Source organism: Delphinapterus leucas, chromosome 4 (genome assembly GCF_059928025.1).
Source record: "Delphinapterus leucas isolate spDelLeu-1000000601 "Yukka" chromosome 4, BTC_Dleu_Yukka2, whole genome shotgun sequence".
Taxonomy (NCBI): Eukaryota; Metazoa; Chordata; class Mammalia; order Artiodactyla; family Monodontidae; genus Delphinapterus; species Delphinapterus leucas.
Window position 1 is genome coordinate 138,847,399 of NC_143132.1, and position 18,134 is coordinate 138,865,532.

At 41.5% G+C, this 18,134-nt stretch overlaps 1 protein-coding gene across 5 annotated transcripts in view; it reads left to right on the top strand.

The window, feature by feature from the left end:
• PIK3R4 (phosphoinositide-3-kinase regulatory subunit 4) overlaps positions 1-18,134 on the top strand; it is a 74,124-nt gene that overhangs the window by 52,209 nt on the left and 3,781 nt on the right. For all 5 annotated transcript variants that reach the window (XM_089911158.1, XM_022561728.2, XM_022561729.2 and 2 more), the window contains 3 exons: positions 10,947-11,111; positions 13,877-14,088; positions 15,726-15,857. In XM_089911158.1, the coding sequence (XP_089767284.1) occupies positions 10,947-11,111; positions 13,877-14,088; positions 15,726-15,857 (509 nt within the window). The remainder of the gene's footprint in view (positions 1-10,946; positions 11,112-13,876; positions 14,089-15,725; positions 15,858-18,134) is intronic.

Below are 18,134 nucleotides of genomic sequence, written 5' to 3' on the forward strand. Positions count from 1 at the left end.
TTAAAAAAAGGGAGAGGACTCAAATTATTAAAATTGGGAATGGAAGAGGGGTTGTTACTGTTGAGTACACTACTATGGAGTACCGAGGAATACTACGAACAGCTGTACACCAACAAATTAAATGACCTAGATGAAATGGGCAGATTAGATTCCTAGAGAGATACAACCTGTCAAAAGTGAATCAAGAACAAATAGAAAATCTGGATAGACCTAAAACAAAAGGTTAAATTAGTAAGTAAAAGAAAAACTTCCCACAAAGAAAAACCCAGGCTGAGATGGCTTCATGGTGAATTCTACCAAATGCTTCATCAATTAACACCCATCCTTCAAAAACTTTTACAAAAAATAGATGAGGGAACATTTCCTAACTCATTCTATAAGGCCAGTGTTACCCTGATACCACAACCAGATAAATATATCACAAGAAAACAGCAGACCAAGACCCATAGTTAATATGGGCATTAAAATCCTCAACAAAATACTAGTAAACTGAATTCAACATAATAAAGGATTATATACCATGACCAAGTGCAGTTTATCCCAAGAATGCAAACCCTTTTCAATATATGAAAATCAATCCATGAATATATCATATTAATAAAGGATGGGGCTTCCCTGGTGGCGCAGTGGTTGAGAGTCTGCCTGCCGATGCAGGGGACACGGGTTCGTGCCCTGGTCCGGGAAGATCCCACATGCCACGGAGTGGCTGGGCCTGTGAGCCATGGCCACTGAGCCTGCGCATCCAGAGCCTGTGCTCCGCAATGGGAGAGGCCACAACGGTGAGAGGCCCACATACCACAAAAAAAAAAAAAAAAAAATAAAGGATGAAGACCACATATGATCTCAAAAGACTCTCATAAAACATTTGATAAAAATCTAGCACCCTTTTATGAGTAAAAACAATTTAACAAACTATTATAGACAACTACTGATAAGGACATCTGTGAAAAGCCCACTAACTTCATACTTGATGGTGAAAGACTGAAAGCTTTCCCCTAAGGTGAGCCAGATAAGAATGTCCACTCTCACTGCTTTCATTCAGCATTGTACTGGAGGTTCTCCGTGGGGTAGTTAGATAAGGAAAAGAAATATAAGGCATGCAGATTGGAAAGGAAGAAGTAAAACTATTAGCTGACAGTATGATCCTGTATATAGACTGTCTTAAGCAATAAAAAGAAAAAAACAGAGGGACCTTCAAGATGGTGGAGGAGTAAGACGTGGAGATCACCTTCCTCCCCACAAATACATCAAAGATACATCTACATGTGGAACAACTCCTACAGAACACCTACTGAATGCTGGCAGAAGACCTCAGACTTACCAAAAGGCAACAAAATCCCCATGTACCTGCATAGGGCAAAAGAAAAAACAGGACAAAAGAATAGGGTCGGGACCTGTGCCACTGGGAGGGAGCTGTGAAGGAGGAAAAGTTGCCACACACTAGGAAGCCCCTTCACTGGTGGAGATGGGGGCTGGGCGGGGGTCGGGGGAAGCTTCTTAGCTACGGAGGAGAGCGCAGCAATAGGGGTGCAGACGTCAAAGCGGAGAGATTCCCGCACAGAGGATTGGTGCCGACCAGCACTCACCAGCCTGAGAGGCTTGTCTGCTCACCCGCAGGGCCGGGTGGGGCTGGGAGCTGAGGCTCCAGCTTTGGAGATCAGATACCAGGGAGAGGACTGGGGTTGGCTGCGTGAAGACAGCCTGGAGGGGGCTTGTGTGCCACAGCTAGCCAGGAGGGAGTCCGGGAAAAAGTCTAGACCTGCCTAAGAGGTAAGAGACCATTGTTTCGGGGTGCGGGAGGGGAGGGGATTCCTTCCCTGTTGGCCCACAGAAGGCAGAGAGCACCGCTTAAATGAGCTCCAGAGATGGGCATGAGCTGCAGCTATCAGCTGGGACCCCAGAGACAGGCATGAAATGCTAATGCTGCTGCTGCAGCCACCAAGAATCCTGTGTGCAAGCACAGGTCACTATCCACACCCTCCGGGGAGCCTGTGCAGCACGCCACTGCCAGGGTCCCGTGATCCAGGGACAACTTCCCCAGGAGAACACATGGTGTGCCTCAGGCTGTTGCAACGTCATGCTGGTCTCTGTTGCCACAGGCTCGCCCCGCATTCCAATTATAACTACTGTACCCCTCCCTCCCTCTGGCCTGAATGAGCAAGTGTCCCCTAATCAGCCACTGATTTAATCTCCTTCTCTCTGAGTGGGAACACATGCCTGAGGGTGACCTACGCACAGAGCTGGGGCCAAAACCAAAACTGAACCCCAGGAGCTGTGCAAACAAAGAAGAGAAAGGGAAGTTTCTCCGTGAAGCCTCAGGAGCAGCGGATTAAATGCCCACAATCAACTTGATGTACCCTGCATCCATGGAATACCTGAATAGACAACAAATCATCCCCAAATTGGTGGACTTTGTGAGCAACTGTAGGCTTGGGGTTTGCTATCTGTGAGTGATGTGTTTCTGATTCTCAACGTTTATCTTAGTTTAGTCTTTAGCGCTTGTTATCATGGGTGGATTTGGTTATTGGTTTGGTTGCTCTATTTTTTGTATTTTTAAAATATAATTTTAATAATTTTTTTAATTTATTACTTTAAAATTTTCTTTTCTTCCTTTTTTTCTCCCTTTTCTTCTAAGCCATGTGGCTGACAGTGTTTTGGTGCTACAGCCTGGTGTCAGGCCTTAGCCTCTGAGGTGGGAGAACTGAGTTCAGGACATTGGACCACCACACACCTCCCGGCCCCATGTAATATCAATCAGCGAGAGCTCTCCCAGAGATCTCCATCTCAATGCTAAGACCCAGCTCCGCCCAGTGGCCAGCAAGGTCCAGTGCTGGATGCCCCATGTCAAACAACTAGTAAGACAGGAACACAACTCCACCCATTAGCAGAGAGGCTGCCTAAAATCATACTAAGTTCACAGACACCTCAAAACACACCACTGGATGCAGCCCTGCCCACCAGAAAGACAAGATCCAGCCCCATCCACCAGAACACAGGCACCAGTCCCCTCCACCAGGAGGCCTACACAAGCCACTGAACCAACCTCACCCCCTGGGGGCAGACACCAAAAACAATGGGAGCCTGCAGCCTGCGAAAAGGTAACCACAAACACAGTAAGTTAGACAAAATGAGAAGACAGACAAATATGCAGCAGATGAAGGAGCAAGGTAAAAACCCACCAGACCAAACAAATGAAAACGAAACAGGCAGTCTACCTGACAAAGAATTCAGAGTAATGATAGTAAAGATGATCCAAAATCTTGGAAATAGAATGGAGAAAATAAAAAAAAGTTTAACAAGGACCTAGAAGAACTAAAGAGCAAACAAACGATGAACAACACAGTACATGAAATTAAAAATTCTCTAGAAGGACTCAATAGCAGAATAACTGAGGCGGAAGAATGCATTAGTGACCTGGAAGATAAAAGAGTGGAAATAACTACTGAAAAAAAAGAATGAAAATAATTGAGGACAGCCTCAGAGACCTCTGGGACAACATTAAATGCACCAACATTCAAATACTAGGGGTTCCAGAAGAAGAAGAGGTAAAGAAAGAGACTGAGAAAATATTTGAAGAAATTATAGTTGCAAACTTCCCTAACATGGGAAAGGAAATAGTCAAGTCCAGGAAGAACAGAGAGTCCCATACTTCCCCTTGGATAAATCCAAGGAGAAACATGCCAAGACATATTAATCAAACTATCAAAAATTAAATACAAAGAAAAAATATTAAAAGCAGCAAGGGAAAAGCAACAAATAACATACAAGGGGGAATCCCCGTAAAGTTAATAGCTGATCTGTCAGTCGAAACTCTGCAAGCCAGAAGGGCAGGACATATTTAAAATGATGAAAGGGAAAAAGCTACAACCAGGATTACCCAGCAAGGATCTCATTCAGATTCGTTGGAGAAATTAAAAGCTTTACAGACAAGCAAACGTTAAGAGAATACAGCACCACCAAACCAGCTTCACAGCAAATGTTAAAGGAAGTTCTCTAGGCAGGAAACACAAGAGAAGGAAAAGACCTACAAAAAGAAACCCAGAACAATTATGAAAATGGTAATAGGAACATACATATCGATAATTACCTTAAATATAAATGGATTAAATGCTCCAACCAAAAGACATAGACTGGCTGAATGGATACAAAAACACGACCCATATATATGCTGTCTGCAAGAGACCCACTTCAGACCTATGAACACATACAGACTGAAAGTGAGGGGATTGAAAAAGATATTCCATGCAAATGGAATTCAAAAGAAAGCTGGAGTAGCAATTCTCATATCAGACAAAACAGACTTAAGAGGACACTACATAATGATCAAGGGATCAATCCAAGAAGAATATATAACAATTGTAAATATTTATGCACGCAACGTAGGAGCACCTCAATACATAAGGCAAATGCTAACAGCCGTAAAAGGGGAAATAAACAGTAACACAATCATAGTAGTGGACTTTAACACCCCACTTTTACCAATGGACAGATCATCCAAAGTGAAAATAAATAAGGAAACACAAGCTTTAAATGATACATTAAACAAGGTGGACTCAGTTGATATTTATAGGACATTCCATCGAAAAACAACAGAATACACTTTCTTCTCAAGTGCTTATGGAACATTCTTCCAGGATAGATCATATATTGGGTCACAAATCAAGCCTTGGTAAATTTAAGAAAATTGAAATCATATCAAGTACCTTGTCTGACCACAATGCTATGAGACTAGATATCAGTTACAGGAAAAAATTGTAAAAAATACAAACACATAGAGGCTAAAAAATACACTACTAAATAACCAAGAGATCACTGAAGAACTCAAAGAGGAAATCAAAAAACACCTAGAAACAAATTACAATGAAAACACGACCACCCAAAAACCTATGGGATGCAGCAAAAGCAGTTCTAAGAGAGACGTTTATAGCAATACAATCCTACCTCAAGAAACAAGAAACATCTCAAATAAACAACCTAACCTTACACCTAAAGAAACTAGAGAAAGAAGAACAAAAAAACCCCAAAGTTAGCAGAAGGAAAGAAATCATAAAGATCAGTTCAGAAATAAATGAAAAAGAAATGAAGGAAACAGTAGCAAAGATCAGTAAAACTAAACACTGGTTCTTTGAGAAGATAAAAAAAATTGATATACCATTAGCCAGACTCATCAAGAAAAAGAAGGGAGAGGACTCAAATCAACAGAATTAGAAGCGAAAAAGGAGAAGTAACAGCTGACACTGCAGAAATACAAAGGGGCATGAGAGATTACTATAAGCAACTATATGCCAATAAAATGGATAACCTGGAAGAAATAGACAAATTCTTAGAAAAGCACAACCTTCCAAGACTGAACCAGAAAGAAATAGAAAATATCAACAGACCAGTCACAAGCACTGAAATTGAGACTGTGATTAAAAATCTTCCAACAAACAAAAGCCCAGGACCAGATGACTTCACAGGCGAATTCTATGAAACATTTAAAGAAGAGTTAACACCTATCCTTCTCAAACTCTTCCAAAATATAGCAGAGGGAGGAGCACTCCCAAACTCATTCTAGGAGGCCACCATCACCCTGATACCAAAACCAGACAAAGATGCCACAAAAAAAGAAAACTACAGGCCAATATCACTGATGAACATGGATGCAAAAATCCTCAACAAAATACTGGCAAACAGAATCCAACAGCACATTAAAAGGATCATACGCCATGATCAGGTCTGGTTTATCATCCCAGGAATATAAGGATTCTTCAATATATGAAAATCAATCAATGTGATAAACTATATTAACAAATTGAATGAGCAAAACTATATGATAATCGCAGTAGGTGAAGAAAAAGCGTTTGACAAAATTCAACACCCGTTTATGATAAAAATTCTCCAGAAAGTAGGCATAAAGGGAACGTACCTCAACATAATAAAGGCCGTATATGACAAACCCACAGCCAACATTGTTCTCAATGGTGAAAAACCGAAACCATTTCCTCTAATATCAGGAACAAGACAAGGTTGCCCTCTCTCACCACTATTATTCAACATAGTTTTGGAAGTTTTAGCCACAGAAATCAGAGAAGAAAAAGAAATAAAAGGAGTCCAAATTGGAATAGAAGAAGTAAAACTGTCAGTGTTTGCAGATGACATGATACTATACATAGAGAATCCTAAAGATGCCACCAGAAAACTACTATAGCTAATCAATGAATTTGGTAAAGTAGCAGGATACAAAGTTAATGCACAGAAATCTCTTGCATTCCTATACACTAATGATGAAAAATCTGAAAGAGAAATTAAGGAAACACTCCCATTTACCATTGCAACAAAAAGAATAAAATACCTGGGAATAAACCTACCTAAGGAGACAAAAAGACCTGTATGCAGAAAAAATAGACACTGATGAAAGAAATTAAAGACGATATAAACAGATGGAGAGATATACCATGTTCTTGGATTGGAAGAATCAACATTGTGAAAATGACTCTACTACCCAAAGCAATCTACAGATTCAGTGCAATCCCTATCAAAGTACCAATGGCATTTTTCACAGAACTAGAACAAGAAATTTCACAATTTGTATGGAAACACAAAGGACGCCGAATAGTCAAAGCAATCTCGAGAAAGATAAATGGAGCTGGAGGAATCAGGCTGCCTGACTTCAGACTATAGTACAAAGCCAAAGTAATCAAGGCAACATGGTACTGTACAAAATAGAAATATAGATCAATGGAAGAGGATAGAAAGCCCAGAGATAAACCCATGCACTTGGTCACCTTATCTTTGATAAAGAAGGCAAGAATGTACAGTCAAGAAAAGACAGCCTCTTCAATAAGTTGTGCTGGGAAAACTGGACAGCTACATGTAAAAGAATGAAGTTAGAACGCTCCCTAACATCATATAGAAAAAAACTCAAAATGGATTAAAGATCTAAATGTAAGGCCAGACACTATCAGACTCTTAGAGGAAAACATAGGCAGAACACTCTGTGACATAAATCACAGCAAGATCCTTTCTGACCCACCTCCTAGAGAAATGGAAATAAAAACAAAAATAAACAAATGGGACCTAATGAAAGTTAAAAGCTTTCGCACAGCAAAGGAAACCATAAAGAAGATGAAAAGACAGCCCTGAGAATGGGAGAACATATTTGCAAATGAATCAACTGACAAAGGATTAATCTCCAAGATGTCCAAGCAGCTCATGCAGCTCAATATCAAAAAAACGAATAACCCAATCCAAAAATGGGCAGAAGACCTAAATAGACATTTCTCCAAAGAAGATATACAGATTGCCAGCAAACACATGAAAGGATGCTCAGCATCACTAATCATTAGAGAAATGAAAATCAAAACTACAGTGAGGTATTACCTCACACCAGTCAAAATGGCCATCATGAAAAAGATCTGCAAACAATAAATGCTGGAGAGAGTGTGGAGAAAAGGGAACCATATTGCACTGTTGGTGGGAATGCAAATTGATATAGCCACTATGGAGAACAGTATGGAGGTTCCTTAAAAAACTAAAAGTAGAATTACCATATGACCCAGCAATGCCTCTACTGGGCATATACCCTGAGAAAACCATAATCCAAAACCACAGTGTTCGTTGCAGCACTATTTACAATAGACAGGACATGGAAGCAACCTAAGTGTCCACCAATGGATGGATAAAGAAGATGTGGCACATATATACAGCGGAATATTACTCAGCCATAAAAAGAAATGAAATTGCGGTATCTGTAGTGAGGTGGATGGACCTAGAGTCTGTCATACAGAGTGAAGTAAGTCAGAAAAACACCGTATGCTAACACATATATATGAAATCTAAAAAAAAAAAAAAGTTCTGACGAACCTAGGGTCAGGACAGGAATAAAGACACAGATGTGGAGAATGGTCTTGAGGACATGGGGAGGGTGAAGGGTAAGCTGGGACGAAATGAGAGAATAGCATTGACATATATACACTACCAAATGTAAAATAGATAGCTAGTGGGAAGCAGCTGCATAGCACAGGGAAATGAGCTCCGTGCTTTGTGACCACCTACAGGGGTGGGATATGGAGGGTGGGAGGGAGACACAAGAGGGAGAGGATATGGGCCCATGTATACATATAGCTGATTCACTTTGTTACACAGCAGAAGCTAACACAACATTGTAAAGCAATTACACTCCAATAAAGATGTTAAAAAAAAGAAAAACCTATTTGAACTAACATGAGTTCCACAAAGTTGCAGAATAGAAGATTATGTTGTATTTATGTGTACAAAACTTAGTTGGATTCCTGTTTGCTAACAGTGAACAATCCAAAGATGAAATAAAGGAAACAAGTCCATTTACTCTAGCATCAGAAAGAATAAAGTACTGAGGAATCAATCTAACAAAATAGCATAAGACTTGAATAGTGAAAGCTGCAAAACATCATTGAAAGAAGTGATATATAAAAAAAAGAAATTATAGAAGACCTAAATAAGTGGAAAGACATCCCAGTTGATCTTCAGATTCTATGAAATCTGTATGAAATTTCCAGCTGCCTCTTTCTGCAGAAATTGACATTCTGATCCTACAGTTCATAAAGAAATGCAAAGGACTTAAATAGCCAAAACAGTCTTAAAATTTAGGAAAGAACAAAGTTTGAGAACTCACACTTCCCAGATTTGCTACAAAGCTACAGCAGTCAGGACACTGTATTACTGGCATAAGGATAAATATATTAATCAGTGGGCTAGAACTGACATGCAGAAGTGCATTTATGGTCACTGTTTTCTGAGAAGGGTGCCAGGACAGTTGAATGGGGGACAGAATAACCTGAAAAGATGGTGCAGGGATTACTGGGCAGCCACATGCAGAAGAATGAGTTTGCAGAGAAGTTTTCAAAATGGATCATAGACCTAAATGTAAGAGCTAAACTATAAAACTGAAGAAAACATAAGCATGTAGTTCTATGTGACCTTGGATTAGGCAGGAGTTTCTGAAATATACCATCAAAAAGCACAAGTGACAGAAAATAGATGTGACTTCATCAAAATTATAAACATTTGTGCTTCAAAGGACACTGTCAAGAAAGCGAAAGGAAAACCCACAGAATGAGATAAATATTTTAAAATCATATGTTTAAGTACCCTGAGTATATAAAGAACTCTTAACAATAAAAAAAACAATTGAAAAGCAGAGGATTCAGATAGTGTCGGTCCTTCATACCTGTGGGTTCTGTAGATTCAGTCAGCCGTGGATAGAATATTTTCTCTGGATATGGAACCCTTGGATACAGAGGGCTTCCTGTAAGGGACTAGAGCATTCACTGATTTTGGAATCCACTGGGGGTCCTGGAACCACTCCCCCAAGAATATGAAGGGGTAATTGTAGATTTCTCTCCAAATAGGACCAATATATACACAAAAAATATTCCACATCATTAGGGAAATGTAAATCAAAACCACAGTGAGTTACCACGTCACAGCCACTAGAATGCTATAATCAAAAAGACAATAACAGTGCTGGAGAGGATGTGGAGAAATTGGCACCTTTGTACATTGCTGGTAGGAATGTAAAATGATGCAGCAACTTTGGAAAAAAGTTGGCAGTTTCTCAAATGCTAAACATAGATTTACCTTATGACCCTGCAGTTTCATTTATTCTGGGTATTCTAGCTATAAACCCAAGAGAGTTGAAAACATTTGTTCACATGAAAATCTATAAACGAGTGTTCATAGTAGCATTATTCATAAAAGCCAAAAAGTGGAAACCAGAATGTCTATCAGCTATTGAACAGATAAACAAATGTGGTGTATCCATACACTGGAATATTATTTTGGCACAAAAAGGGATGAAATACTGATGAATGCTACACCAGTCACTGAATTATACACTTTAAAATGTTGTACTTTATGGTCTACAAATTTTATTTCAGCAAAGCTGCTATTAACAAAAAGTGAACTAGAGAGGCATGATTAATTAAAAATATATAAAATATGATTCCATATTAATTTGAAAAGCAAATATGAATATATTGTTATATGCATAGAAAACTCTTTGGAAGGATATATAAGAAAATGTCAATAGTGTTCCTCTGGGTGGTAGAAGTATGGTTTTACTTTTCTGTATTTCAGTAATTTTTGTATATTTAATATGTGTTAATTTGTATAGTAAAATTAAATAAATTACAAAAGATAGAGGTGAATAAATTTGGTGATTAGGGACTTGTGACCTTTTAGGGGAATGGCCCCTTAGAAGGCTGAGTATGCAGCCCTTGCAGGGGGCAGTGAAGGAGGGACTTTGTGGTGATGGGAGGCAGGCACCCTGTGTAGGTGAGGGTCAAGAAGTTTGGCAGTGAACTTAAGGAGGATAGGCAGCTTGAGAGGTCAATGTGTGTGAGAGAGACTGAATATTATAATAATATTGTGCATTAATGAATGTTTTATGACTTATATGTTATTTACACTATGTCCCAGTTGCATAAATTGGGCAGTCTTTGTTTTGTAAATGAGTAAACTGAGATGCAGAACAGGTTAATGGCTTGACCTAGATCATATGGGTCGTCAGAAGTGGAACTCAGCCCTTTGATTCCAAAGCCAGTGCCTTTCCTGCTGTGCCAGGCTGCATCTGAGGGATTATAGAATAACTGCAGGGGTAAGAGTAGGGCTTAGGAATTGCAGAGAGGAAGGAGAACTGGGTCAGGGCCACAAGTATGGGAGTTCCAGCTGGAGAGGAGGATGGACAGTCTTTCTGTGATTGGAGAGAAGTGTGTGAAGGTGGCCATTAAAAAATATCAGAAGAAAAGGTGATTTTGTACCAGTGCTTTTGAGGGGGATTATTGTTTTTGTTATGAGGTCAAGGAGTGAAACAGACCTCAGAGTAGTACTTTTTGTTTGTTAACAGTCATGTGGCTATTTAATATCAGCAATAATAATACTCTTGTGGCTTTTCAGAAACGCAGTCTTACTTTTCTTTTGTGCAGGTCTATTCTTACGTATAGCCGAATTGGGGGACGTGTCAAGACACTCACATTCTGCCAGGGTTCCCAATACTTAGCCATAGCGTCTGATAATGGTGCTGTCCAGCTTCTTGGAATTGAGGCCTCTAAGCTGCCCAAGTCTCCTAAAATTCATCCTCTACAAAGCAGGTATCTGTCTATCTTTTGTGTTTTGTAAACTGCATTTAGTGTACTATAATTTAACCCTCCCTCTCTAATACAGTTTGGATCAACTGAGGACCTTTGAGAATTTACTTCTTTTTTTAAGCACATGAAATAAATAAAATTGTGTTTCCAACTCAAATCTATCACACATAGTTTCAGGAAACTATGTCTGCCTATTACTTTCTGCCAATTTGCCGAAAGGTCAGAAGGGCAGCTTTGAACTTGTGGCCCATCCCAGTCTGGAATCTGTCTGAATAACCTAATTATCAGTTACAGCTTCTGTCTCAACTCTGGCTGGCTGATTTGAAAATGTGAGTGTTCTTCATTAAAGAAAATTCAAGTGTTGTCAGCATTTTGTTACTTGGCATTAAAACCTCTGGAGGTGATGGGAACACAGAGCAGAGGTTTTAGTCAGATGATTTGCTTATCATTTTAAAAACAAGGTCCTGGCTGGTTTTATCTGAGAATTTCCTCCGTTTCTTATAAATTGTAGTTGCCTGTAGATGAAACACATGCAAGGTAAGATATTTAAGATCAAGCAGAATAATTTTTCAACTGACTAGTATGTGCTGCACAATGAAAATTCCAGAAACGAATAAGATGTGTTGTACTCTCTAAGAAACCACAGTCTAGTGGGAGAGACAGACCAGTGAACAGATGATTTCAGTGCAGTGTGACAGCGTGCCCTGTGACAGGGATGGGGGGCCAGCTTGCAGGTGGATAAGGAAGAAGGCCTGGAGGGGGTGACACCAGATGTAGCCAAAGCAGAGTAGTTGAGTAGGGTGGGGCAGCTAAGTCAGACGTATATGCTATTCTGGAAAACATGAAGTTAGAGGGAGGAAGACAGATCCATGGTTACCACAGCTTGGGGATAGGGGTAGGGGGTGACTACAAAGGGGCTGCACAAGATACATTTTGGGGTGTGGAGTTGTACTGTATGGTTCTGTGGTAGAAGATACATGAAATGGATTTGTCATAATGCATAGAACTGTATACCACAAAATGAATTTTACTGTATATAAGATTAAATAAAAAAAAACCCCGAAGCAACCAGGATATTGGGGGAGAGGTAGAGTGCAGCCTATGGCAGTCAGTCTAACTGTTGTACAGATGAATCACATAGTCACGTGGAAGAGTAAGGGGAATAAAGGAGGCAGCTGAACAACTTGGGAAAACTGCAGGCTAATGACAAAAGGAGCTGAGCTCAAACGTTGTATTCTAGTTGGTTGTTTTTCACATGGTTATGGTTTAATAATTCCAAAATGACTTTATTTGTACACTAGGGTTGAATAAGTAAACGTATTATAGATAATGAGAGCCAGGTTTCTCACTGGAGGAAAGAAATTACAGACAAGGAAAGGGGGCTGGCTAGAATGAAGCCTGGTGCTGGATAGATATCAGTATGGACTCGATATCAGTATGACTCATGACATACATCTTTGTGTATGTGTATACACACATGTATATATACACACACGTACATGTAGACACACACAAATAGATACAGAAATAGAGTTGGGTCTGTGTGCATGAGGGTAGTATACAGAATATATTTCCTAGCTCTGGCCGTTGAGAGGTACTAGACACAGGGGCATCCCCATAGCGATGAGCACTTAGCTCATAGACCTTGGTTTTAAATGCCATTCTCTAATAAAAGGGACCAGGACTCCTTGAAAAACTGGTTGATTCCAGAGCCTGGGCAGGGAAGACACAAGATGCATCTGGAGCATCCTGTGATGCCAGAAGGTTAGGAAGTGGTCAGTAAGAGCACATTGCAAGGGCGTTTGAGCCAGCCTGACAGAGTGTCCCATGGCCAGACTTGGAGCAAGCTGAGCAACAAGAGGCAACGACTGTGTTGGGTCATAACTCAGAGGATAAAATAAATGTCCACAAGTCCATACTGACAGAGACGAGCTGACAAGAGAAATGGCAGCTTTTCTGTACAGAAGAATTCTAATAAGCGTAGAAGAACCAAGGGAAATAGAACACCACAGGCATGATTTGTCCACAGGTCCTAAAATTAGTGGACAAAAGTTTACACAGAAACAGGTTTTTGCATAGTCTGAAAAGAATTTCCCCTAAGTATAGACTAGTTATAAATGGAAAAATAAAAAATAATAAGTTTACAGTGGAGGGTCCTGCCAGGCGCTACCTTAGCCACATGATCCAGGTGGACATCACTGGCATCACGTGCTGACGTCAGGTGCTCCCGTCTGTGCACTGAGACGGGCACGTCACACATGTGGTCTCTCTCCCAGTAAGGCACCAGCTCTGTTTGTGAGAACACATGACATGACATTCAGGAATGTCAAGGTCGTGAAAGGACAGACTGAGGCGCTGTCATAGGTGGAGGAGATGAAGGAAACGCGGCAGCTAGATGCCAGGCGGTGTCTTGGTCTGGAGCGGTTAGGTCACTAGTGGGAAAACTGGTGAAATCCAACCATGTTTTGTACCTTATGGGTACTGTACCAAGGTCAATTTCTTAGTTTTGATAAATGGTCTATGTTTATGTAAAGTGTTAGCGTGAGGGGAAGGTGAGCGAAGGATATACGGAAGTCTGTGTACTATTTTTGCAACTCTTCTGTAGTTCTAAAATAATTTTTTAAAAATGGTCAGCTATCATTGTCTTATGGGTCACAGAGTTTTTATTTCTTGACCATGGTTAGAATATAGATTCATCTTCAGTGGAGAAGGGTACTGTGTTTTTAGTGACTGGAAAAGTCTTTGCCTTTTGATGTGTGTCTCCTTAGAGTCCTAGACCAAAAGGAGGACGGCTGTGTGGTGGACATGCATCACTTCAACTCCGGGGCGCAGTCTGTGCTGGCCTACGCCACTGTGAACGGCGCTCTGGTGGGCTGGGACCTCAGGTCTTCCAGCAATGCCTGGACGCTGAGGCACGATCTTAAGTCAGGTCTCATCACTTCCTTTGCTGTGGACATCCACCAGTGCTGGCTCTGCATCGGTGAGCTGCCTTTCAAGTCCTTGACTGGGTCTGGATGCTACTGTCTGGAGTGGCCTTCTTAGGAAAGCTCTTTCCTTTTTCTTCATTGGTAATTTTCCCCCGTGTCCTTTTTTTTCCCCCATAATTATTATGTTATAGTCACTTGAATTTTATTGTTTTCATTAAAAAACAGATTTGAAAAAGTGAAATCAATATTCCAACACATAAAACAATTTCCTCTTTCTCGTCATTCTTAAATGAGCCTCTTTATAATCATTATAGTGATCAGATTTGCTGGCATTTTCTTATTCTGCCAGGGAAGCAGCAGGCTTAGTTTATGGATGAAAGCATTTGAATTTGGGCACACTTGGTTTTAAATTCCATTAACCACTGGCAAGCTGCTTATTAACTCTTTTAGGTCATAGTATCCTCATCTTCAAATGGGGCTCATCCTTTCAAGGGCTGCTTAGAGGAGTCAGTGAGGTAAAAGCATCCAGCACAGGAGAAGAGCTAAACAGTGGTTTCTTGCCTTGTGATTCCTCCCCACCCGCCTTTCCTCAAATGCTGAAGATGTACCCTGTGCTCTTGCTTGCTGCTTTCTTCTGTTTTAGTTTCACCTTTTTCTCTCCTAGGGCTTTGAACCTGCCCCTTTAGAAGGTACTAGAGTTTATTCATTCCCACTTGGCACTCTTTTTCAGAAGAATTATAATCTGCTGCACTTGAATATTGGTTTCTGGATTCCCTAACTTGCATTTGTCACATTAAGTATCTTTATTTTTATATAGTTTTTATGAAATGTATTCTTTTTTTGCCTTTTGTCTGACTAAACTGTACTGGTTTAGGAGTATGTAATGCCAGGCCTAGAAGAGTAGCTATTACACACGTAGCAAATTAGCAAATGGCACTGGTGGCTCTCAGGGGGGCAGCCAGTACTGCTGTGGCTATTTGAGCCATTGTCCTGGAGAGGGGCAGGGCGACAGAGGGACCCGCTGCCCCTTTTGTCTTTTCCCACCCCCATCTCTCCACTGGAACTGGAGACCAATCTCGGTGTTAGGGTGGACATTATTCTTTGGGATGGGGGGCCTTTTCTCTGTGGGGTTTAAGGTGCCATGGGCAGATATGCACGCATTCACCCCAGTTTCTACTGTGATTGGACACCCGTGCCTGTCTCCAGAACGTTTCGGAGAAAAGGGCACATGGAAATGATTGAAACTGATGATAGCTGCAAAGCTGCTACCACTTTGGGATTGGTAAAGTGATCACTGAATGCCAGTAAACCACCTCTGGTTATTTAAGGCAGCCTGAACATTTTGAGAAGACATAAAGATTCACTTTATGTCTCCTCTAGGCCTTCTGGGTTTTTTGTGGGCACTTTCGGCAGTTAGTAAGTGTCAGTAATTAATGAATCACTCGTTTTCACTTCACATCTGTTAGGCCGTTTTGTAGTAGCATCGTGCCAGTGCTTTGTATCTTTGGCGTAAGGCACTGTTTGACACTGGGGTTGGGGAGGGCAGCTTAGTGAAAACAAAGCCTTGTCTCCAAGTGGCTAAGCCAGGTTGAACGCGCATCTGTACAGAGCTCGCAAATTACCACTTGATGACTGTAGCCTGCTGTGCTTTACCATGGGTGGTCACCTTCTGGACTTCTCTTCCCCTCAGGGACAAGCAGTGGCACCATGGCGTGTTGGGACATGCGGTTCCAGCTGCCCATTTCCAGTCACTGCCACCCTTCCAGGGCCCGCATCCGGCGCCTCTCCATGCACCCGCTGTACCAGTCCTGGGTGATCGCAGGTAAGAGGGAGGGCTGGCTCTCGGGGTTGGGGGCCTTTCTTGGAAAGTGCAGAACCCCCTGCTGCTTAGACTCATGTTCTTAGATTTTTATTTTACATATGAGCCAAATGCTTGCTTTTGTTCAGTTCTGATTATGGAAGAAGTTCCCACCACTGATATCTCATTGTCATTTCTTATTTATCATGTTTCAGAATGATCTCATCAATCACACTACCACCTTCCATTCCTACCATCATTTCCTTTCCATTTATCTTCTTTCTCTTGTGTCCCCTATTTTTGCTAAAGTTCTCACCGTCTTCCTGGAAATCTTAAGTTAGAAGCCTTGAGTCATCCTTCTCAGCTGCCATTTCTGTCGAGTTTCTTGCAAGCTTCCCTCCCTTTCTCTTGTTGGGCATTCAAATTTTCTTGTATGGATTCTCTGGCAAGACACTTGGGCAAGTCTTTGAAATTCATTTTCCTCAACGGTAAAACGTGGTTAAAAATACTTAGCTAGCAGAGGTTGTAAGAATTTCAGAAAACACATGTAACGCACATAGCCTGGCATGCAAGGAGTGCTTGTTAAGTGGTAGCTCTCGTTACTCTTACATTTCCTCGCTGGTCCCCGTGCCTCTGGGCTCTTCCTGGTCCCTTCTCATCCACACAGTGCACCTCATGCGCTGCTCCTGTCCAGGTCATCGTGCTGCCAGGTTCAATGGCCGTGACTCAGCCTGCGTCTTACGTGATTTGTCACTTGGTTGGTTGAGCACTTCCTCTGTCTGAAACACTTTCCTCACCTGACTTTGAGGACATCACTCTCTTGGTTCTTCTGTTGATTGATTTGCTGATCCTTCCTCCTCTTCCTGCTTCTAAGCTCTAGCCGGCCTCAGGGCTCAATCTTGGTCTGAACCTCTTCTCCTTCTGCACTGGCTCCCTGTGTGAGCACATCCAGTCCCCCGCAAAATAGTACCAAATTTATTCAGATTTTTATATGTGCCTATGTAAAGTGTTCCCTAAGATGCCTGATAGCCGACTGAAACCTGACCTGTCCATGCTGAACGCTTGGCTCCTCTCCACCAGCTGCCCGCCCTGTACCACCTCCTTGAGGACCTGAGACCAGCCTGCTCTCCCTGCAGTGTTGTCCCAGGAAATGGCAGCATTCAGGCTCAAAGCTCAGGAGGAAGCCTGGCGTCGTCCTTTGTTCTTCTTGCTCTCTCATCCCACTTCCAGTCCATCAGCCAGTTGTACATGTTCTGTCTTAAAATATGTCCAGAATTGAGCACCTTTTACTATTTCCATCACTGTCCCCCTAGTCCAAACAGCCGTAATCTCTTGTCCCTATTAGTGCAACATCCTTGTAACTCCCTGCTTTTATTGTTACCAAAGACTGTTCTTTCTTCTGCTCAGTACCTTCCAGTGGCTCTCAAATAACAGCCAAACTCCTCACCATGGCCCAGAGACTTTATGGGATCTGTCCCTGCTACCTCACTGACACTCTTGATCAGTCAGGGTTCCAACAGGAAACACATGGCATACCCAAGGTAGGATAATTTGAGGAGGACTTATCGTCAGAGGAACTATTTACAAAGGTGTGGGTGTGAGACATCGTAAAACACAGTGCAATAAAATAGGGCTCCAGCCACAGGGGTTTCCTGGCCTTTTCCTTGAACTAATCACATTCCTGCTTTGGGGCCTCTGCATTTTTGGGGGGTTGTTGTCACCACTAGGATGTAAGTTCTGTGAAAAAGGGATTTTTTTTGCATTATTTGCCTTCTTTTCCTCAGTGCCTAGGACAGTGACTGGTTCATAGTAAACGTTGTTGGTTCAATAAATATTAATGAAGGACTGAAGCCTGGGGTATTGTCACTATCCTGCTCAAAATTACTTTCGAGAAAGCCTCTCTCAGGCCTGCAGCTTCCATTCCCTAGAATCTTCCTTCCACTCTTCCTGTCAGATGTGCTCCAATCAGACCACAGCACCCAGACATGGGTGTGTGTGCTTTACTCCTTCCATCCTTTCTGCCTGAAGTGATCCATGTGCCACCTGTGTCTCCAGCCTCACTTGCTCTTTCCATCCCAGTGATGACACCTCCACGAGGTGGCCTTGATTCTCACCCACTGGATGTGACCTTTGCCTTCCTGAGTGTAGGTGGAACTCTGCATTCTCTCATTTTGTGCTCATTGTCTTATACTTTATATTTTTTCTTTCCTTCTAGACTGTAGGTTTCTTTTCTTTTTTTTTAAAATAAATTTATTTATTTTATTTATTTATTTTTGGCTGTGTTGGGTCTTCGTTGCTGCG